The sequence below is a fragment of the Condylura cristata genome, unplaced genomic scaffold (assembly GCF_000260355.1).
Source record: "Condylura cristata isolate star-nosed mole 26May11 unplaced genomic scaffold, ConCri1.0 scaffold00027, whole genome shotgun sequence".
Classification (NCBI taxonomy): Eukaryota; Metazoa; Chordata; class Mammalia; order Eulipotyphla; family Talpidae; genus Condylura; species Condylura cristata.
Window position 1 is genome coordinate 3,187,986 of NW_004567128.1, and position 17,403 is coordinate 3,205,388.

The 17,403-nt window shown below is 50.5% G+C and overlaps 1 protein-coding gene across 1 annotated transcript; it reads left to right on the forward strand.

Annotated features, from left to right (window-relative positions):
* The first annotated feature begins 1,065 nt into the window (after window positions 1-1,065).
* On the forward strand, window positions 1,066-15,219 carry PRPS2 (phosphoribosyl pyrophosphate synthetase 2). The gene is made up of 6 exons (XM_004689849.2): window positions 1,066-1,248; window positions 4,531-4,629; window positions 5,420-5,544; window positions 10,261-10,434; window positions 11,312-11,471; window positions 13,118-15,219. Exons 1-6 carry the CDS (start codon window positions 1,144-1,146, stop codon window positions 13,208-13,210), a joined length of 756 nt encoding a protein of 251 aa, XP_004689906.1. The 5' UTR covers window positions 1,066-1,143; the 3' UTR covers window positions 13,211-15,219.
* The last annotated feature ends 2,184 nt before the right edge of the window (window positions 15,220-17,403 follow it).

Genomic DNA, 17,403 nt, shown 5'->3' on the forward strand with positions numbered 1-17,403 from the left:
AGGCTTCTGACATTGTAGGATTTCGATTCTGAGCCACGGATTTAGGCTGAAATTGGTGTTTAATCCTTAGGAAAGGCAAGATCATTTCCCCTATGGAAAAGAAACCAAAATAAAAATTGTGGTTAAAAGGGAAATGCTAAACTTTGATTTAAATTTACTCTATGACTCGACTCTGAGCATCATCTCCATTTAAAATGTAGCCCTCCTGTTTGGTTAGTATACTGACCTGTGGGATGGTGGTGGGATGAGGTGGGAAGAGTGCAGGGTCCCGGATGGGGAGGAATGCCCATCTTCTGTAGTGAGACATCCACATCTGGCGCTGAAATTAAAGTCAAGGTGAAGCAATAAAACATTAGAGACCTGAAGTGAAATATCCCAAAACCATATCAAGAGTCAAAATCGGTTGCCTATAAGCTGTTTGTTATAATGAGCCTGTAGAAGGCTTTTAATTCTTATGCAATATGTACATACATCTTTTAATAGACATGATAAAACTAAAATATTTTGCAGAAAAGAGGTAACATAACGGGCCCAAGACAAATGTCCAAAGAGCATTTAAGATTCCTTGTTTATGAGTTAGTCCCAGCTGGCTCTGGGAACTTCGCTTTTGCAAGGGTTTGATAGGATGGGCTCGCTGCACTAAACTGTACAGAGAATGTGAGTAAAGCTGAATCCCTGAGAATCTGGAACTTGCTATGTGCCAGGCAGAGTGTGCCTGTGTGAACTGACCCCCAGGAAAACCCCAGGCAGTGAGTCACTAATGAACTTCCTTGGTGGACAACTTTCATGTGTCTTGTCACACAGCTTATTGCTGGGAGAATGAAACATGTCCTCTGTGGCCCCTTGCAGGAGGGGCAGAGGGTTGCTTTTAGAAAGTTGCACCTGGTTTCCCCTGAACTTTGCCCTTGTGCCTTTTCCCTTTGCTGTACATCCTTTGACTATAATAAATCATAACCGTGAGTCCACCTGCAGGACGAGTCTTGGTGAGTCATCAGGAGCTGATCTTGGGGCCCCTGTGACACAAATATATCTTAATATTAATGGCAGGCATTTCCCTCTTCTAGCGTGGAGATAGGTGAGAGCGTGAGGGGGGAGGATGTCTACATCATCCAGAGCGGCTGTGGAGAGATCAACGACAACCTGATGGAGCTCCTTATCATGATCAATGCCTGCAAAATCGCGTCGTCCTCCAGGGTGACTGCAGTGATCCCATGTTTTCCATATGCCCGACAAGATAAAAAGGACAAGGTAAGGTGTATCCCACTGGGGACGCTTTGTCTGCTTGCTACATTTGTTCTCCCTCATGTACCACCTCTCAATGTCTGCAACATATTTGCTGATTTCATAATCAAGGGAATATGCTTTCTCACCTTGGTTTTTTCAAAGGTTTGTCTTTGAAGCAGCCATCATGTTAATATTTATAGCTATAGTACAGATAAAGCTTATTTTTGCCGGTATTAAAATACTACAATCTTCCTTGTGATGAAATCTTTGTGTGTCTTTGTGGTGGTGGATAGAACAAAGTACACACATACACACACCAACCCCCTTAGGTATGGTTTATAGGCCCGGTGCTAAACATGACTTATTCAGTTAGTTCCTCACCAAAGTGGTCATCTCCAGAAGTCCATTCTGCACATTCTGTGATGTGTAATTGGGTTCTCCTTTTGCTTCTAGTAGATTTAACCTTTGGCACTTCTTCCATCTTCTTGAGTCAATTACTTCTTTTATCTTGACACAGTCCTCGTTCCATTTTCCCACTGTGGAGTGACTTGTGGCCCTTGCTTCCTCTGACACAACTGTTCAGGACCCTGTTTGCAGTTACCTCTGTCTGTGAGACTGTTTTCAAACTGTTTCTGATTTCGATTCATGATGAGGTTTGCTGTGTGGAGAAACTGGCTCTGTCTGGCACCTCCCTTTGCGTGGGCCAGCCTCTGGCCTTGCAGGAGATGGGAGGGCGCCCCAGCCTCTGCTCCTACCTCCTGTAGCTCCTCCTGCCTGTACCAGTCCAGAGGAGCTCAAACCCCAGGGGCATCCCTGTTTGAAGAACTGTGTTGTCGGCCAGCCACATATCCCTTCCCTGTTGTCCGCCATTTAGCTGGACTTTCTTTGGGGCCATCTATCTCTTTAGTTGCTTCTGCTTTCTCTCAACCACTTGGCGATGTGTTTCAGAGCAGACCATCCTACAGCTTTTTGAAGCAAACTGAGCTGCTCAGGGCAGACATAAGACCTTCATTGCCAGCCTCGCCATAGCAAAGCTGTGGTGACCACTGAGCTCCTACTCAGAGAGCAGCAGGGGAGTCCTGAGTTGGGAACCTGGCTTATGGCTAGAGACAAGAAAAGGAAAGGAGGGGTCACGGAGGGCTGTAATACGTCAGGCATCACGCCCTGGTGGCTTACAGTAGCAGTAACACATAGCTCGCACTTGTGGCGGCCGGAGGGGACTGAAGCGCGGAGCTGTGGCCTTTCCAGAGGCCCCAGGAGGGTCCCTGGAGTCCTTGGTCTAAGGGCCCTCCACCCCAGCCTTTGCCTTTTGTCTCACAGTCCTTTCTTAATGGCAGGGTGCAGCATTCAAGGCCTCGGGTGTCTCCCTAGCTCAGAGCACGCCATGGCATTACACCGCAAAGGCTGCTTTCCAAGCCAGGAGACATATACAGGGCTCAGGGGGTAGGAGCTGACGGCGCGGCCATGCTTCAGCCACTCCAGGGCCCGAGAAGGAAGCCACTGAGTTCGTGAGCGCACGTGGTGGGAGTAGTTCAGCTTGGAGATGGTGGTTGTGCCACGTGTCTTGCAGGGTGGGGCACCGGAGGGCTTGAAAGGGGCTCTTGGAATAAAGGTGCCAGAGCAAGTGTCCGCCATGACTGTGCCAGGCAACTTTCTGTAGGTCTGTAGCCTTGGCACTGACTGTGGACATGGCCAGGGCACGTAGTTTGCTCTGACCCGTGTGTGTCACGGGTCTGGAGAGGGACAGTTTCATTCGTTCACCACACTGGTGGGAAAGGAGGCTGAGTTTTGAAGTAGGCCTTTGTTCAACTGCTGTCACTGCTGATAATTTGTCTGTTCACTGCTTTGTCTCTGGAAGCCGGTGACAGGCTGACGTGGGACTGACGCGCCTGGGAGCTGAGGCGCTAAGCTTGGCCCGCGGCTGTAGTTGGTCTGTCCCCGCCTGCTGGGGAAGGCTGGGAAGCAAACTTCTCAGGTGGTCAGGGGGCTTGTAACCCTTGAAAATCGTTTCCATGTCGTGTCTCTTTTCAGCAGTAGCATTGGCTCTTTTTATTTAACTAGAAGAGTTGAGGGCAGTGGACTTGATGTAAACATCTACCACTTGGCAGACATTTAGTCAGATCTTCACTGCTGGCAGCACAGCACCCAGTCCGTCGAGGACGATCTGGACCGTCTGTCCTGGCAGGTGAACTCTTGCCCTCTGCATTTTTCGTGAAGTGTCAGAATTTCCCTTCCTGCCTCCTGCACCTTAACTGCAGTGTTGCCAGGCCACACCACTTCTCTGTTTCTAGGCTCTAAAACAGTTAATTGGTAAGGCATTGTTCCTGCAACATTCAGTTGGGTATGATGGCTGTAATCAGCCAACTATGAAACACAGCACGAGCTGAATTAGTACGCAAGACCTGTAGAAAGAATCAGAAAGTATGAATTTGGAAATTACCTCTGTGGTTTGGATCCCATAAGGAAGAATTACTCGACGCCACTGAGAGGGAGACCAGAGCAATCTTTTGGCTGGTTATAATACTGTAGGAAGAGCCTGAAACCGGTTAGCCTGCAAGTCAGATTCTATTACAAAGAAGTCTAGCACCCATTTGTTCTTTTAATTATCCTGAGTTGTGTTAGACTAAATAATTCTCACAGTTAGTGAGGCTAATAACTAAGCCTTGGAAACTTGGAGTTCCAGAGGTTCCGTTATTAAATATTTATTGAAGAATGGGCGTACATAGGAGCTGGGTGTTAGGGATGAGGTGAAACTCTCCAGAACCAATTCTGTGCCCCTGAGGGGCTCAGTCTGCCCACCAACTGCGTCAGACCTCTCAGCACGTCTAAGTTCTGTGTGCAGCGCTGGGGACCAAGTGATACCAGCGTGGTGCCAACCGGGTGCTTAGCCGATGCGGCGTCTGAGAAGGGAGACACTGCTCTCTGGGCTTCGCAGGGTGCCTTAAAGTTGGGACTGGAAGCCAGCCTGAGAGGTTAGGGACATGGGGGCAGGGCGCGGCCTACAGGGTGCTCTAGAAGAGGGGGACCCACTTGCCTCCTGGCTGCCCTGATCCACTGGCCGCAGAACCCGGCGCACTGGCGCACAATGTGTGGTTAGCACTTGGGCAAACGGCATGTGGTGACTAAAACGGGGCGAGCCTATCTTGGTGACAGTGCCTTTCATCATTAGTCATCCCATCACTTGCACTTGTTGACATTCGTTTTTTTACCAAGGTGTAATCAGTCACTGTCACTGCTCTTCCTCCTGCTGTAGTGGGGGAGCTTAAATCCCTCTTTCTGGAAGTGAAACCCCTGTCTCTGTCCTAGAGCCGTGCTCCGATCTCTGCAAAACTCGTGGCCAACATGCTGTCGGTGGCTGGCGCGGACCACATCATCACCATGGACCTGCACGCCTCCCAGATCCAGGTGCCTGCCTTTGCTCTCCTGCCCTGCTCGTGTCGGGGCTAAGCCCCAGCTCCCTGCTGAGCCACCTTCGAGGGGGGAATCTTGCTTTTTACTAGGCTAACTCATTTCCAAACGCGGTGGCTTACTGGTGTGAGTGCGTGCGTGGTTGCCCCTGGATCATCTTCGCCTTCCCTGAACCCAAAAGGGAAGTTCAGTGCTGCTGTGCGCGCCTCCACCACCAGCGTGCGCGGTTCCGTCCGTCTGGGGGTGTAAGGAGCGGCTTCTTGGTAGTGAACTGCTTGACTCCCTCTCAACCTCTGGACACTACTTCAAATTAATGTATTTTGTAGTGGGGGGATCCTGAATGTCCATCTTTCCCTGAGGTGAAATCCCCTTCTCGCGCTCCGATCTCTGCAAAACTCGTGGCCAGCGTGCTGTCGGAGGCCTGTGCATTCTTGAGTATTTTTTAACTTCTGAACTCAAGGTCCCTCCTAGCGTCAGCCAAGCTGCTGGGGCCACGCCGTGCTGCGTAGTGAATGTGAAGCATGCGGCTTGCTGTAGGTGCTTAAGAAAGGGCAGACTTTGCTCGCCAGCACCCTGCCAAGCCATTCTCCTCTTTCTTAGAATACCAGCGACCATAAAAAGAATAGGCTGTGCCCTCAAAGATAAATAACAGGGCTACACTATGCTCCTGGCACGAACGTTGACTTAATCCTGTTCCTGTTAGGAAGCCTTCTTTTGAATAAAACAGTCCGCTGGTTGAACGAAAGGTTATTTCTTCAAAGCCAACCGCGTGTGACTGTCCGCACAGGGCTTCTTCGACATCCCCGTGGACAACCTGTACGCGGAGCCGGCCGTCCTGCAGTGGATCCGCGAGAACATCAGCGAGTGGAGGAACTGCATCATCGTCTCGCCCGATGCGGGGGGCGCCAAGAGGTAGGCTTGGCCGCGGCGCGGCTGGCGGAGGCCCCGGTCGGTGCCTTTCCTCTTCCCAGCATGGGACGAGGAGGCTCGTCTGGACCGACTGCCTGTTTGGCTGGCGAGCCAGCAGGGGGCCTGCGGCCTGCGCCTTCAGGCCTGAGACCGGGCCTCTGTGCCCATCTCATGGCTCGTGGTAGCACGCGTTTTCAGCAAAGAGCATCTTGACTTTGCATTTCTTTTGGCCTTTTTAATTCCGATTTTGAAAATGGTGAGCCTGCTTGGAAAGTAAAGCATTAGTTAGTGGCACGGCCGACTCAGGCCTTCCCTTTCAAACAACTGGAAATACCTGAAACAGAGCCGGACTTGAACAAATGAGTGTGTCTGGAGAACACCAGGAAAGGAAGGGACCTGTGGGGCCGGCACACACGGAAGGGCCCAGCCAGGGGCAGGCGAGAGAGCCCTGGGGGCAGCTCGGGGTGGTGCATGCGGGGCCTCCAGAAAGAAGGGCCTTTCAGTGAGGGCGAAAATCGGTACTGACGGGACTCGCACAGTCTGTGCCAGGTGGATTTGTGTGTGGGCTCCACTCGTGCTGTGCTGAGAAAATTCTGCTACCGATTGCTCCAACGCTGCCAGTCCCACAGCACAGGGTGGTTGTCCGGGCGGCCGCCTGCTGCTCAGAGTGACCCCACAGCACACTTTTCTTAAAGATTTATTTGTGCACACAGAACTGGGGCACAGGCCAGAGGTGCAGGGGCGGTGCGAGGCTTCACCAGAGACAGAGTGGGGCGCAGACAGACAGATGGATGAAGTGCACTGCTGAGGGGAGCAGTGGGCGGGTCAGGAGAGGTCTGCCGCGCCATGGGGGGTCACCTCCTGGCCGGGGATGGAACTCTCTCGCTCAAGCAGCTGCTGCCATCTTCACAGTGCTGTGCTTTAACCCATTGTGCCACCAGGGAGGGTCTCAGGATGTCTTTCAGTGCAAGCGCCAGCCCCTCGTTGGGCTCCGTTCCCTGTCTGTGGCCCAGTGAAGAGCCTCAAGTCAAACTTAGACACTTGGCAGCAGCCCAGGGAGTGGAGGCCCTGAGCCCCAGATGAGCTCCGTGTAGTTAAGCTGCTGTCCACAACCACTTAGGTTCCCAGCCCAGAAGAACCAGCCTCTGAAGGTGGCAGGAAGTGGCCATTGACAGGAGACAAAATTCTGTGACAGAGGTGGAAGGTTAAGTTGCAGAGACACTAGCCGGGCACGCCAGCGTAACAGCAGCCCCTGCACCACAAAGGCCAGGCTGGAGCTCACGGGCTTTGAAGTCCAACGCCGGGGGTGGGTATGTGAGCAGGTGATTCTGCACAAACTGCACTTGGAGGCTGCAGTCGCACGCCGAAGCCACCTTCAAGTGTGGTGACCTGCTGGCCTGATGGACAGGTAGAGGGGAGCCGGCAGGCTTGGGGTGCACAGCACCGGCACAGCCTGTTTACAGTAAGATGCCTGCAGTGCTCCGTTGCGAGTGTCTAGTTCAGTGCTGGTTTCGTGCGTGCTTAGACTGCGCGGCCATAGCCGCAGTCTAATTCTAGGGCTTTCATCACCCCAGAGGAAACCTGTACCCACTGCTAGTCACTCCCCAGTGGCTCCCTTCAGCCCCCGCAACCACCCGTCTACTCTGTCCCCGTGGAGCTGCCTCTGGACGTTGTGATGGAAGCGTCTACATTTCGTGGTCGCTGTGTCTGGCGTCGCTCCTGATTCAACCAGAAAAGATGACTAGTTTGAGCTCATATGCCCAAAGAATAGACGCCACCTGCTCGCATGGCCGCTTTTCCAGTCCCCACCATACTTTTTAGGCATAGTCTAAAGCTGCACATGCCCTTGGCACCAATTGGAACAGTGCAAGTGGGTCATGTCCCCCATTTTCTTCTTTCGAGACCCCTGTCATCTCCAGTATCAGAACTGTCTTCAGACATAAGGCTTTATTTCACAGAACGCTGGGACGGTGCTGTGCACACTTCACTGTGCTCTGAAAGGCAGCTGGCCCAGCGCCGCCCGCTGCCCCGGCGGCGGGCCCAGCCGCCGCTTCCGCCGGCGCCCGCCCTCTCCAGGCGCCTTGCTCGTTCTCATCCAGAGCCCGCGCACGGCACTACCTTGCGTTCCAGCCAGCGCTGCTGTGCAAGGCAGAGACGTTCTGGAAGTCCAGTCTGAGCTGACTCTAAGCACGAACCATTTCGGTCTTGACGGACAGTGCCAACGCTTGCCTTTCAAAGGAGGTCGGCCGTTGACTGGCCCCCAGGCTCACAGCACGGGGCTCGGGAGACTCAGTTACTCGTAAGACAGACGGATGAGGGGCAGATGGTGTCTTCCTGTCGGTGCCGTTGCGGTGGGTGAGGTCAGTGTGACTTGGGGGTCTGTCTGTTCTTCCCTTCTGCCTACTGTTCTGTGGCCGGAGCGCCGCTCCGCCTGCACAGGCAAGAGGTCACACCTTTGTTTCTCGTGCGTGTGTGCGTTGCCCAACTCCCCTGGGTTCTGCATTGTGTTCCTTGCTGTATGTTTATTTTCTGCTGGACTTACAGCATATTTTTAGGTAGTTGTTTCTCTCTTCATGCGATGGTTTCTGGGCTTAGAGTGGATTCACAGTTCTTATAAATCTCTCCCGGAGATCCCATCTGTTTGTTTTTTTTTATGATTTATTTATTTGTGCATACAGAACTGGGTACAGGTCAGAGGTGCAGGGGCAGTGAGAGGCTTCACCAGAGACAGAGTGGGGAGCAGAACAGGCAGATGGAAGAGCTGCACTCCTGAGGGGAGCAGCAGGGAGACCGGAGAGGTCTGCTGTGCCCTGGGAGTCACTCCCTGCCGGGGATCAAGCTCGTACTGAAGCTGCCGCTGCTAACCTGCTGTGCCACTAGGGAGGACCCAAGATTTCATGTGTTTTAAGGGGTGTGTTTTTCATTTGTAGTGCTCCAGGTTTCTCCCATCTGAAAACTGCTTTGGAATATGAACGAAGTAGGAACCTAATCCCTCCCCAGCTGTCTAATTGCTCTAAAACTGGGTATTGAACAAGCCATCTTTCCCCCACCGATTGGAAGCACTGCTTTATTTATACACCAAGATCCTCTATGAATTTCCTTTTGAACACTGCCAGAGCAGCTGACCAGACACACGCGTTTGAGATGCTGTCATTCACACATGCACCCCCCTGCCCCCGCCCCGGCGCTCCACCGGGAACGTTAAGATGTCTCAGGCCATGCCTTTTGGGTTTCTTGGCCATCAGTGTCCTCATACTCCAGAGGAAGCTGCTCTCCGCTGACAGATGAGCCTCGCAAGTGACATGTGATTCATGGAGGTGATGCTATCTGTGGCTTGATGCTAAAAGTCATGTTTTAGCAAAGGAAATATCTGACATTGGAGCTTGTTGCCTTAGAAAAAGCTTCTGAACCTTGCTTCAGTCCCGGCAAAACAATGTCTCCACAAGAGGTCTCTCTCTCGAGTCTTCGAAGCCTGACTGGACAGCCAGGACAGAACTGTGCTTAGGAGGTGACACGCCCCTGCACAGGGGCGCTATTAGCGGGAAGCCAGTGTGCAGGGTGCTGGAAGGAAATAACAGGTTTCATTTACACTTTTTCTCTTTTCCCTGATTACGGAGTCATACAATGTGTCCTACAGAAAATTTGGAAAGTTATAAAGGAGAAAGTAGTTACTCTGTATCTATCTATAATGACTGAGGCCACTATGAACAATTTAGGGGAGTGTGATCCGCCTATCCTAGGCGTCACTGCACACAGGCAGACACATGAATGCGCGCCCAGCTGCAATCCTGCCTCCAGAGACATGGAGGTCAAGCTGGGTTTTTATATATTCTTTATATCTATTTTACATCTTTTTTTTATAGTGTTTGCTTTCTTTTCTGAGGTGTAGTCCCCACAGAATTCCCACCACCCATTCACCCTGCACCATCACTTCAGTCCCCTGTGCTCTTCCTTCACTTGTTTTGCTCCCTCTCCCTTCCCCTCCTCTGCAGTGTCTCTGATTTATAGTTGTCTCTGTGTTTTTGTTTTGCTTTGATTTGGTTATTTTTTCCCCTAATGTCTTATTTGCTTCCCCCCTATTCCTCCCATAAGTGAAACCATCTGATATTTTTCTTTTTCCTTCTGACTGATTTCAGTGAGCATGATCCCCTCTAGCTCCATCCATGAGGCTGTGAGATACCATGAGTTCATCTTTTTGACCGCTGCATAGTATTCTGTTGCATATACATACCATATCTTCTTGATTCAGTCATCTAGAAGCTCTGTTTTATTCCAGCTTTTTCTGCCAGTAATTTTTCAACATCATTTGTTAAGAATATAAAGTCTCAGTTCTATGTGGAAAAGAAGTTAGCTTCCGGGAGGCTGCTTGCAAAGATATTTTCCTTTATTTCCTGCTTGTAACACTGCCACTGGGTACTTGAAATGGCTAGATCTCCCCACTCATGTCCCAGGCCTGCCTTGTCTGCTCCCGAGCCCCAGAGCTCTACTGTTTCCCCACAGGCCCCGGGGCTCCCACTGCTCTGTGCAGGGCCTGGGGAACAGGAAGGGCAGCTTTAGTGCCTTAGCACTTTGGCTACATCTCGGCCCATGGAGCGCTTGACAGGTGAGGCCTGCCGTTTCTGGCATTGTGAGTGTGGCAGGCTTCTCCATCCCTAAAATACAACATGGCAAAGTTTTTTCTGTCGGCCGTTTCCCATATCTGCTTCTGATCTTGCCCAGGGTCACATCCATCGCCGACAGGCTGAATGTGGAGTTCGCCCTGATCCACAAAGAGAGGAAGAAGGCCAACGAAGTGGACCGGATGGTTCTGGTGGGCGACGTGAAGGACCGTGTGGCCATCCTCGTGGACGACATGGCGGACACGTGTGGCACCATCTGCCACGCTGCAGACAAGTATGCAGTTGGCGGGGGCAGTTAAGGACAGCTTGAGGACTCAGAAAGGAAACGGCATTAGCTTTTAAAAATTGCACCTGCTTTTCCCCGTGAGTGCTGATGCACTACTAGTGGCCTTTCAGACCAAAGATTCTAGGCCCGTTTATTTTTTCTCCTGGGCATGAAACCCTCGGTTCTTTGTGGCCTGGTTTTACTTTCCAAAATTGGGCTTTAGTGCATTTATCAAAGCATCAGAAGATGCTGCCCTGAAACTGAAGGAGTCAGTCTTAGGGGCCCTTACTTACTTCTGTTCTGGATCCTTTAGAGCTGGGCTGGCTGGGTTGGGATCCACAACCCAGCCTGTGTGGTTCTGGGTGCTGGGGATGTTGCCAGCCTGACCTGAGGTGCCCTGAGGGTGGGAAACACATCAGGTTGCAGAGACTGAGTGCCAGACAAGGAACACTGAAGCCCTCAGTAGTACTTCCATGGCGCTTCTGCCTCAGAATGGTGATATTCTGGCCAGAATGGTTTGAACCGGTGGTTCTCAGCAAAACCACAGGGGCGGTTTTGCTCCCCGGGGGGACATTGGACAGTGTCTGAAGAGATTGTTGCTCGTCACAGCTGAGAGGAGGGGGCTTTGTCAGTGGGTCAAGGCTAGGAAGGCTGCAAACAAAGGACTATCTAGGCCCGGCACCACCCGATTGTCCTGGCATACTGGGACACGAAGGATTTTACTGGCTCATACCTTGAAAGACCTGTATGAGGCCAGTAGATGTAAGTGAAATTGGTTTCCTGTTTCCCTTTACGGAACACACTTTTTGCCTTTAAATTCGCACGAGGGAGGAATGTTTCAGGACTATTCGTGTGCACTTCGTTTTTCAAATCTTGTATTTTACAGGCTACTCTCAGCTGGGGCCACCAAAGTTTATGCCATCCTGACCCATGGGATCTTCTCTGGGCCAGCCATTTCCAGAATAAACAATGCTGCCTTCGAGGCTGTGGTTGTCACAAACACGATTCCACAGGAGGACAAGATGAGACACTGCTCCAAGATTCAGGTACTAGCCACAGAGCAGGCAGAGTCCAGCCGCAGGCACCGAGCTCAGCTCCCAAAAGCCAGCATCGCGCCTTCTGTGTCCGACTTGCCAAGGCAGTGCTGGCCGAGGCTGCAGCTTGTCCCAGCGTGAAGGGGTGATTCACATGAGACCTCAGAAAGGCCTGGGCCAGCAGGGTCATGGGAGAACTCGTAGGTGAATCAGAGTGCAGTAGAAAAGAAGCAGTACAAAACAGGCTGTGAGAGTGTGCCCACCCCGAGATCCGTACCCCCCAGTTGGGAAACAGGTGTTCAGACAAGAGCTTGTACAGGACGCTCCTAGCAGACCTATTCACCGTATCCGGAAGGCGGGAGCAGCGTGATGGGCGACGCAGCCTTTGCAGTGTGGGCTGCAGCACGGTGAACCTCGGAGCTGGAGAGCAAGCTGAGGGCAGGGGCAGACGCTAAAGACACATCCTGGTTGAGGGACTTGGCGTAGCCAGACTCGCAGAAGGTAGCAAGGCGGGTGCCCGCGGCCGGGGAGGGCGAGGAGGGCTGTGTGTGCTGGGGATGTGGTCTGTATTGGGATGAAGGGGCTCTGGAAGCAGGTGCCAGGGCGGCGACACCATGCTGGGAATGTGCGCTGCCCAACTGTCTGCTCCCCAGCAGGTGATAAATGCCATGCCCATGCCGCCTGCCTGTGCTTTTACAAAAGCAAGGGAGGGACGAATCACAGTGTGTGTCGGCTCTGCGGAGGGTCTTTAGAGCAGTGCTCCCCTGGTGCAGGCTTGCACAGCTGCTGATAATCCCTTCCACGGTGGCTGGCCTGGCATACAGTGAAAAGGGTTCAGTGCCACTTTGCCTCTGCGTCCTGGTGAGCTTTGGCGAGTGAGTTCCCTGCTAGAAGCCTTGGTGTCTGTGCTTAGGGCGTGAAGGTGTGAGGCAAAGCCGTCCGCTGCTTGGTGATTCCCAGTCCACCGGAGAGCAAAGAAATTCATTTGGCACAAGGAGATGACTTTGGAAATGCCCACAGTGGTGGTGCCTTAGATTTGCCTTCCTGATAGCAGGAGCCGAGAGTCAGCTAGACAAGCCACCGTCAAACCCGGCCCACCATCTAGTTTTGTAAATAAAGTTCGACTGGCACACAGCCTTGCCCATTCATTATGTTTTGGCTGCCATCTCACCGCTGAGAAGTCTGCATTGAGTCTGGTCGGTGAAGCTGAAAATATTACGAGTCTCTTCACAGAAAAAGCAGTTTGCTGGCTCCTAAGTTAGAAGAGTCACAGCTGTGCTCTTCACCAATGCAGTCACTGGTTTCAGAAACCAAGAGAGGGGAGCTTGCCATATCGTGATTGAAATCAGTTGAAAGCAGTGCCTCAAGAAAACAATGTCTCCTCCAGTTAAGTGTTCTGAAGAACCTTAGCGTTTGCCCTGGCATCTGACGCCCGAAGATTCCACACAACTGGGGCCAGCAGCCTGTAGTCTGAAGTTGGATCCCCGCTCCGGGGCTTCTCCAAAGTGGTGGGTGGGGGCGGAGCTAGGAGGAGCTCATCGCTCATCTCATGTGCTGGAGAAATCGTTTGTAGGCGCCATGCCTGAGTTTTTAATTTAAGACATGACCCAGGTTTCCACGTTCCTCTCCTCACCCCTTTTGGTTTCTCCTTGGCGCAGGTGATCGACATTTCCATGATCTTGGCCGAGGCGATCCGGAGGACTCACAACGGCGAGTCGGTGTCCTACCTATTCAGCCACGTCCCCCTCTAAGTCCAGGCCGTGCAGCATGGAGGGAGCCTGCTCTGGCTTCTGACACTTGTCTGGTTTTTTTTAGCTTTAGGACTCAGCAGTTAGGAGATAATGCAAAAGCATCCGATCTTTGTATACTCGGGGATCCATCCCCCCCTTTCTGAAGCGCAAGACCAGTTAGTTCCAGTTTGCAGGGGAGGGCGGTGGTTGTTTTACCTGTCAGTGAACTGTCTTCAGTGAGAAATGTTTTCGTCGTCTTCACTTACTTCGGTAGGTCACCTTTTCCTCTGTTCCGTCATACTTTGAGGCCACAGCTTTCGGGTATGGAATTCCATTGTGGAAGTTTGTAGTTTGTAGACTGCGGGGTTGCCAAAGGCGACTTCCGATGAAATCCTTCTGTGTAAATATATAATGATAATGCCTATGGACATTTGGGTAAAACCCTGTAGAAAAGTAGGCCTTTATTTCCCAGCGAACCTGTGGGAATTATAAGACCATAGATTCTGAATTTTGTTTTTAGTAACTGGGTTTCAAATAAACCATTTTGGTTATGCTTAATCTGGACCAAATTTTACATAGCTTGAGATGGACGCGGACACATTAATTGTTTGGGTGCACGTTAGACAGGTGGGAGGCAATACGATTCAGTGTCTTTAATTCTACTGTTAGAACTATCACTTAACAGGCGAGGCCTTACCTCCAGATTCCAAAATTATGTTCAGCGAGCCACAGATCTGATTTAGTGACCATTTTGAGATAGAATCTCTGGCCTCCCGGTCACACAGGTGGTCTTGAGGTATTAAGAACACAGTTCTTCGAGCCCATCTCAGCGTCCTGTCACCTTCCTCTTTTACGTGTTTTTAGCTTTCGTTTTTACTTTGCATTTTTCCAATAATTTCACGTGGCTTTCCACCGAAATAAAGACTCTGAGTTCTCTCAGATTTACTATTCTGATCGTTATTTTGCTTTCAACAAAGTAAAAAGGTGAATTTTTGTGAGTGCCACCAAAGGCATATTTAAACACTGCTGCATTATTTGATTTCACATTCTTTTGCCTTTTCTGATCCAAAGTAGCGAGTTATCGAAGCAACTGATGACTCTAACTAAAACTGTTACAGGAAAGCTGTGTGCAAGCGTACACCTGGTTCCACTAAGATAATGTTCATGTGGTCCCTGGTGTCCTGTAGACGGCCCTTGACAGCACCCTCCTGGTGAGATGCCCTCACCTGGCACAGGGCAGGCGTTGATTCTGTGGATTTTCCTTTATGCACGTGGGTCGACGGCCAACAGAATTCTTCAGCCCAAAAGGAGAGAATTCGCCTGCACAGAGCCGGGCGCTAATACACCACGGTCTCTCCCTTCTGCTAAATCTTAGATCTGAAGTTTTAAAACTTAAATTCTTCTACCGGTGAAAAACAAATCTAAGTCACCAAGAAACTTGAATAGCAATCTTTCACGTTCACTGCAACGAAGGCTGAAGTGAAGATAAGAAGTATTTTTAGTTGCTGCAGAAACCTGCGATTTTGCTGTACCTTCAAATGGCTCTTGAGAAACATGTCTACTGTAACTCGGTGGAGTCACAAAAGGACTTTATCTAGAAAAGAGCTGGCTTGAGATGTAGAAGGAGCCAATTCAGATGCTCTGTGACTTATTTTTGATAAATAATGGTATCTGTTTCTTGGAATTGTGATGCTTAGGGAAACGCAAATGTAGTTAGCAGCACGCATGTGCACAGCTCATGGCACGCGTTAACACCTAACACCTGGTGACGTCACGGTGCTCATTCCTCTAAGAACTGCAACTAAGGCTGTGTAGAGTTAGCATGGAAATGATCATCTCGGAGATAAAAGGTAAACATGACTGTACCAAAGCTAAGCTTCCAACTTAAATCTTGTTAGTCACTTTGCTGCAACTTTGTCAGCTAGATTCAGGAATAAATCATTTGCAGTGCTTATGGGTTTAGAAGATAAAATTTTAAGATCCTCCAATGCTGTACTAAAACATTTCAATAAAAACCTTTCTCTCTCGTGGCTCGCGTCATCGTTGCGGAGTAGTGTTTTGGCCGGGTGATGTCTTTAGACGGGTTACCTGAAAACGTCTGCACTTCATGACTAGAGTCCAGCATAGAAAGTTACCAAAAAGGTTAGAAATTGATTGAAATCAGGTCTTCTCCACCATCAGGATGTTTCTTTCCAGAAGACTTGTTAGCCATCTCATCGTCCCAGGGTAGAACAGCTGTGCTACATGAAGTATGCGTGCCGTCGATAGCTGTTTCCCAAAAGGTAGGTGCAGCCTTTTGTGCATCAAAGTAAGAGCTTAATAGCTAAGGTTAAAGCACACTCCACTGTGGGCAGCACAGAAATTTCCCGCGTGCTTTGTTTCTAGAAGATTCGAGAAATGCCCTCTTCCATTGAGCAGGTAGATACACAGTAAAACAGGAAGAGTTGAAACCAGATCCGTGTGAGGTCATAGTTTAAGAGCATGATAGAGTGTATTTTTAGGAGGAAGAGCATGAAGGAGGTGGGAGGAGGAGGCGCGTCAGCTCCACAGAGCCCTAATCATTCTGTCACCCTCTACAGAGATGCGTGTCTAGCAGGTCAGTGGTCATGTCTGCTGCCCCCTACCTGGGTATTGTGGATTCAAATGATTAAAGGTTTTCAGATATTTACTCTCGGCTTGATATTTTGCAGGCCCCTAGGAAAGTTCTCTGAAGAGCTGTGGCTGGTGGGTCAGCTTGGGTAGCTGCAGGGAAGCAGGTGTATTTCAGCAATGTGAAGAACACGAGTGCTCCAGCCAGCTCTGCATTGTGCCAACCAAGTGCAAAGGAGGACCCCGTGTAAAGACACTGGGGGCTTAATTGATGTGAGAGCCACACTCTCAAGGTGCCTGGGCCTGAGCGCCCCTTCTGCACACTGATAGGCTCACCCCACACCCACTGCCTCCAGGGTATCCCCACCCTGGGCGTTCCCAGCATGTCTTTCTGCTTTTTCTCACCAGAATACTTCACTTTCTCATGTTTGACTGCTTATGGAACATAATGTGGACTGCTTAGATGATTTGATACACAACTTTCTCCTTTTAAATTTGGAAGCACTAGGCAACTGAAGGCAGGGCCCAAAGCGAACATGCGCTTCTCATGCTCGTGGCCAACTGCAGTGGCAGTTCGCAAGCTCCCTTCAGAAGACTGAGCTGTACGTGTTTGTTTCCTGACACCACTGGAGTCACCATTCTCAAAGTCAGGAAAGAAATATAGAATGAAAGGCAGCATTTTCAAATAAATGGAACTATTTCAAACATGGAGACTACCTCAGTGACATCACCTCAAAAAGTTAAACACGGTGAAATCGAAGTCCCTTGCCCTTCCGCTCTCCCTTCTCAGTTAGCCTGGGTTGGGATTTCCATGCACAGTCCAAGCGGGCTTTTATTCCCACTCGCGTGCATGATGCCTTCACTCCCACCACTCGTGGTGCTCGCCCGCGCCCTTCAGCCTGCGCCCTCCCTCACTGTCCGTGTTGGTACACGCAGCTGCTGCTCCTCCCTGTTTATACTGTGGGGTTTTGGCTAACTTTATCACACTACCTCCTGTTGATGGGCTGGATTTTTTTCAATTTCAAAAAACTTGCAATATGCATTATTATGCTTGTCCCTTCATGCTAATTTATTCATTAGTGCTATTCTGAATCCCAGAGAGAGGTGGGTATTTTCCATCCTGGTAACACTTGTGTCCAGCAGTCTGAGGCTGGTGGTGAGCAGCCTGTGTCCAGGCCTGGGGCTTAATCATCTGTGACCTAGATATCCAAACAGGAACACGGCAACCAGGTATTTAGAAATGCTTATTGTTTTTTTCCACACAGGACAGAGATGGTGGCCCTCCCTGAGAGCAGCCAGTAGTTACATTGGCTAACTGGAAAAGATTACTGCACTCCTGTGTCATGGCCGTGTACTTAACAACGGCCAGGTCATTGGCCCACCTCCATGTCTGCCGACGGAGACTAGATAAAGAAATCGTGTGGCGTATACCCAGTGGAATACTACTCAGCTATTAAAAAGGATAAAAGTGTGCCAGTTGGGACAAAAGAATCTGGAGGTCACTGTGCCAAGGGAAATAAAGCAGGAAGTGAAAGCCATTTACCACGTGGTTTCATTCAGATGCAGAATAAAATAGCCAAGGAAAACAAACTGACCCCCATAATCCAAAATAATTCTTAGAAGCT

Coding starts and splice junctions, on each gene's coding strand:
- PRPS2 (XM_004689849.2), top strand. CDS start 1,144: ATGGAGCTCCTTATCATGATCAATGCCTGCAAAATCGCGTCGTCCTCC. Junction 5,545..10,260: donor GATGCGGGGGGCGCCAAGAG/GTAGGCTTGGCC, acceptor GATCTTGCCCAG/GGTCACATCCATCGCCGACA. Junction 11,472..13,117: donor GACACTGCTCCAAGATTCAG/GTACTAGCCACA, acceptor TCCTTGGCGCAG/GTGATCGACATTTCCATGAT.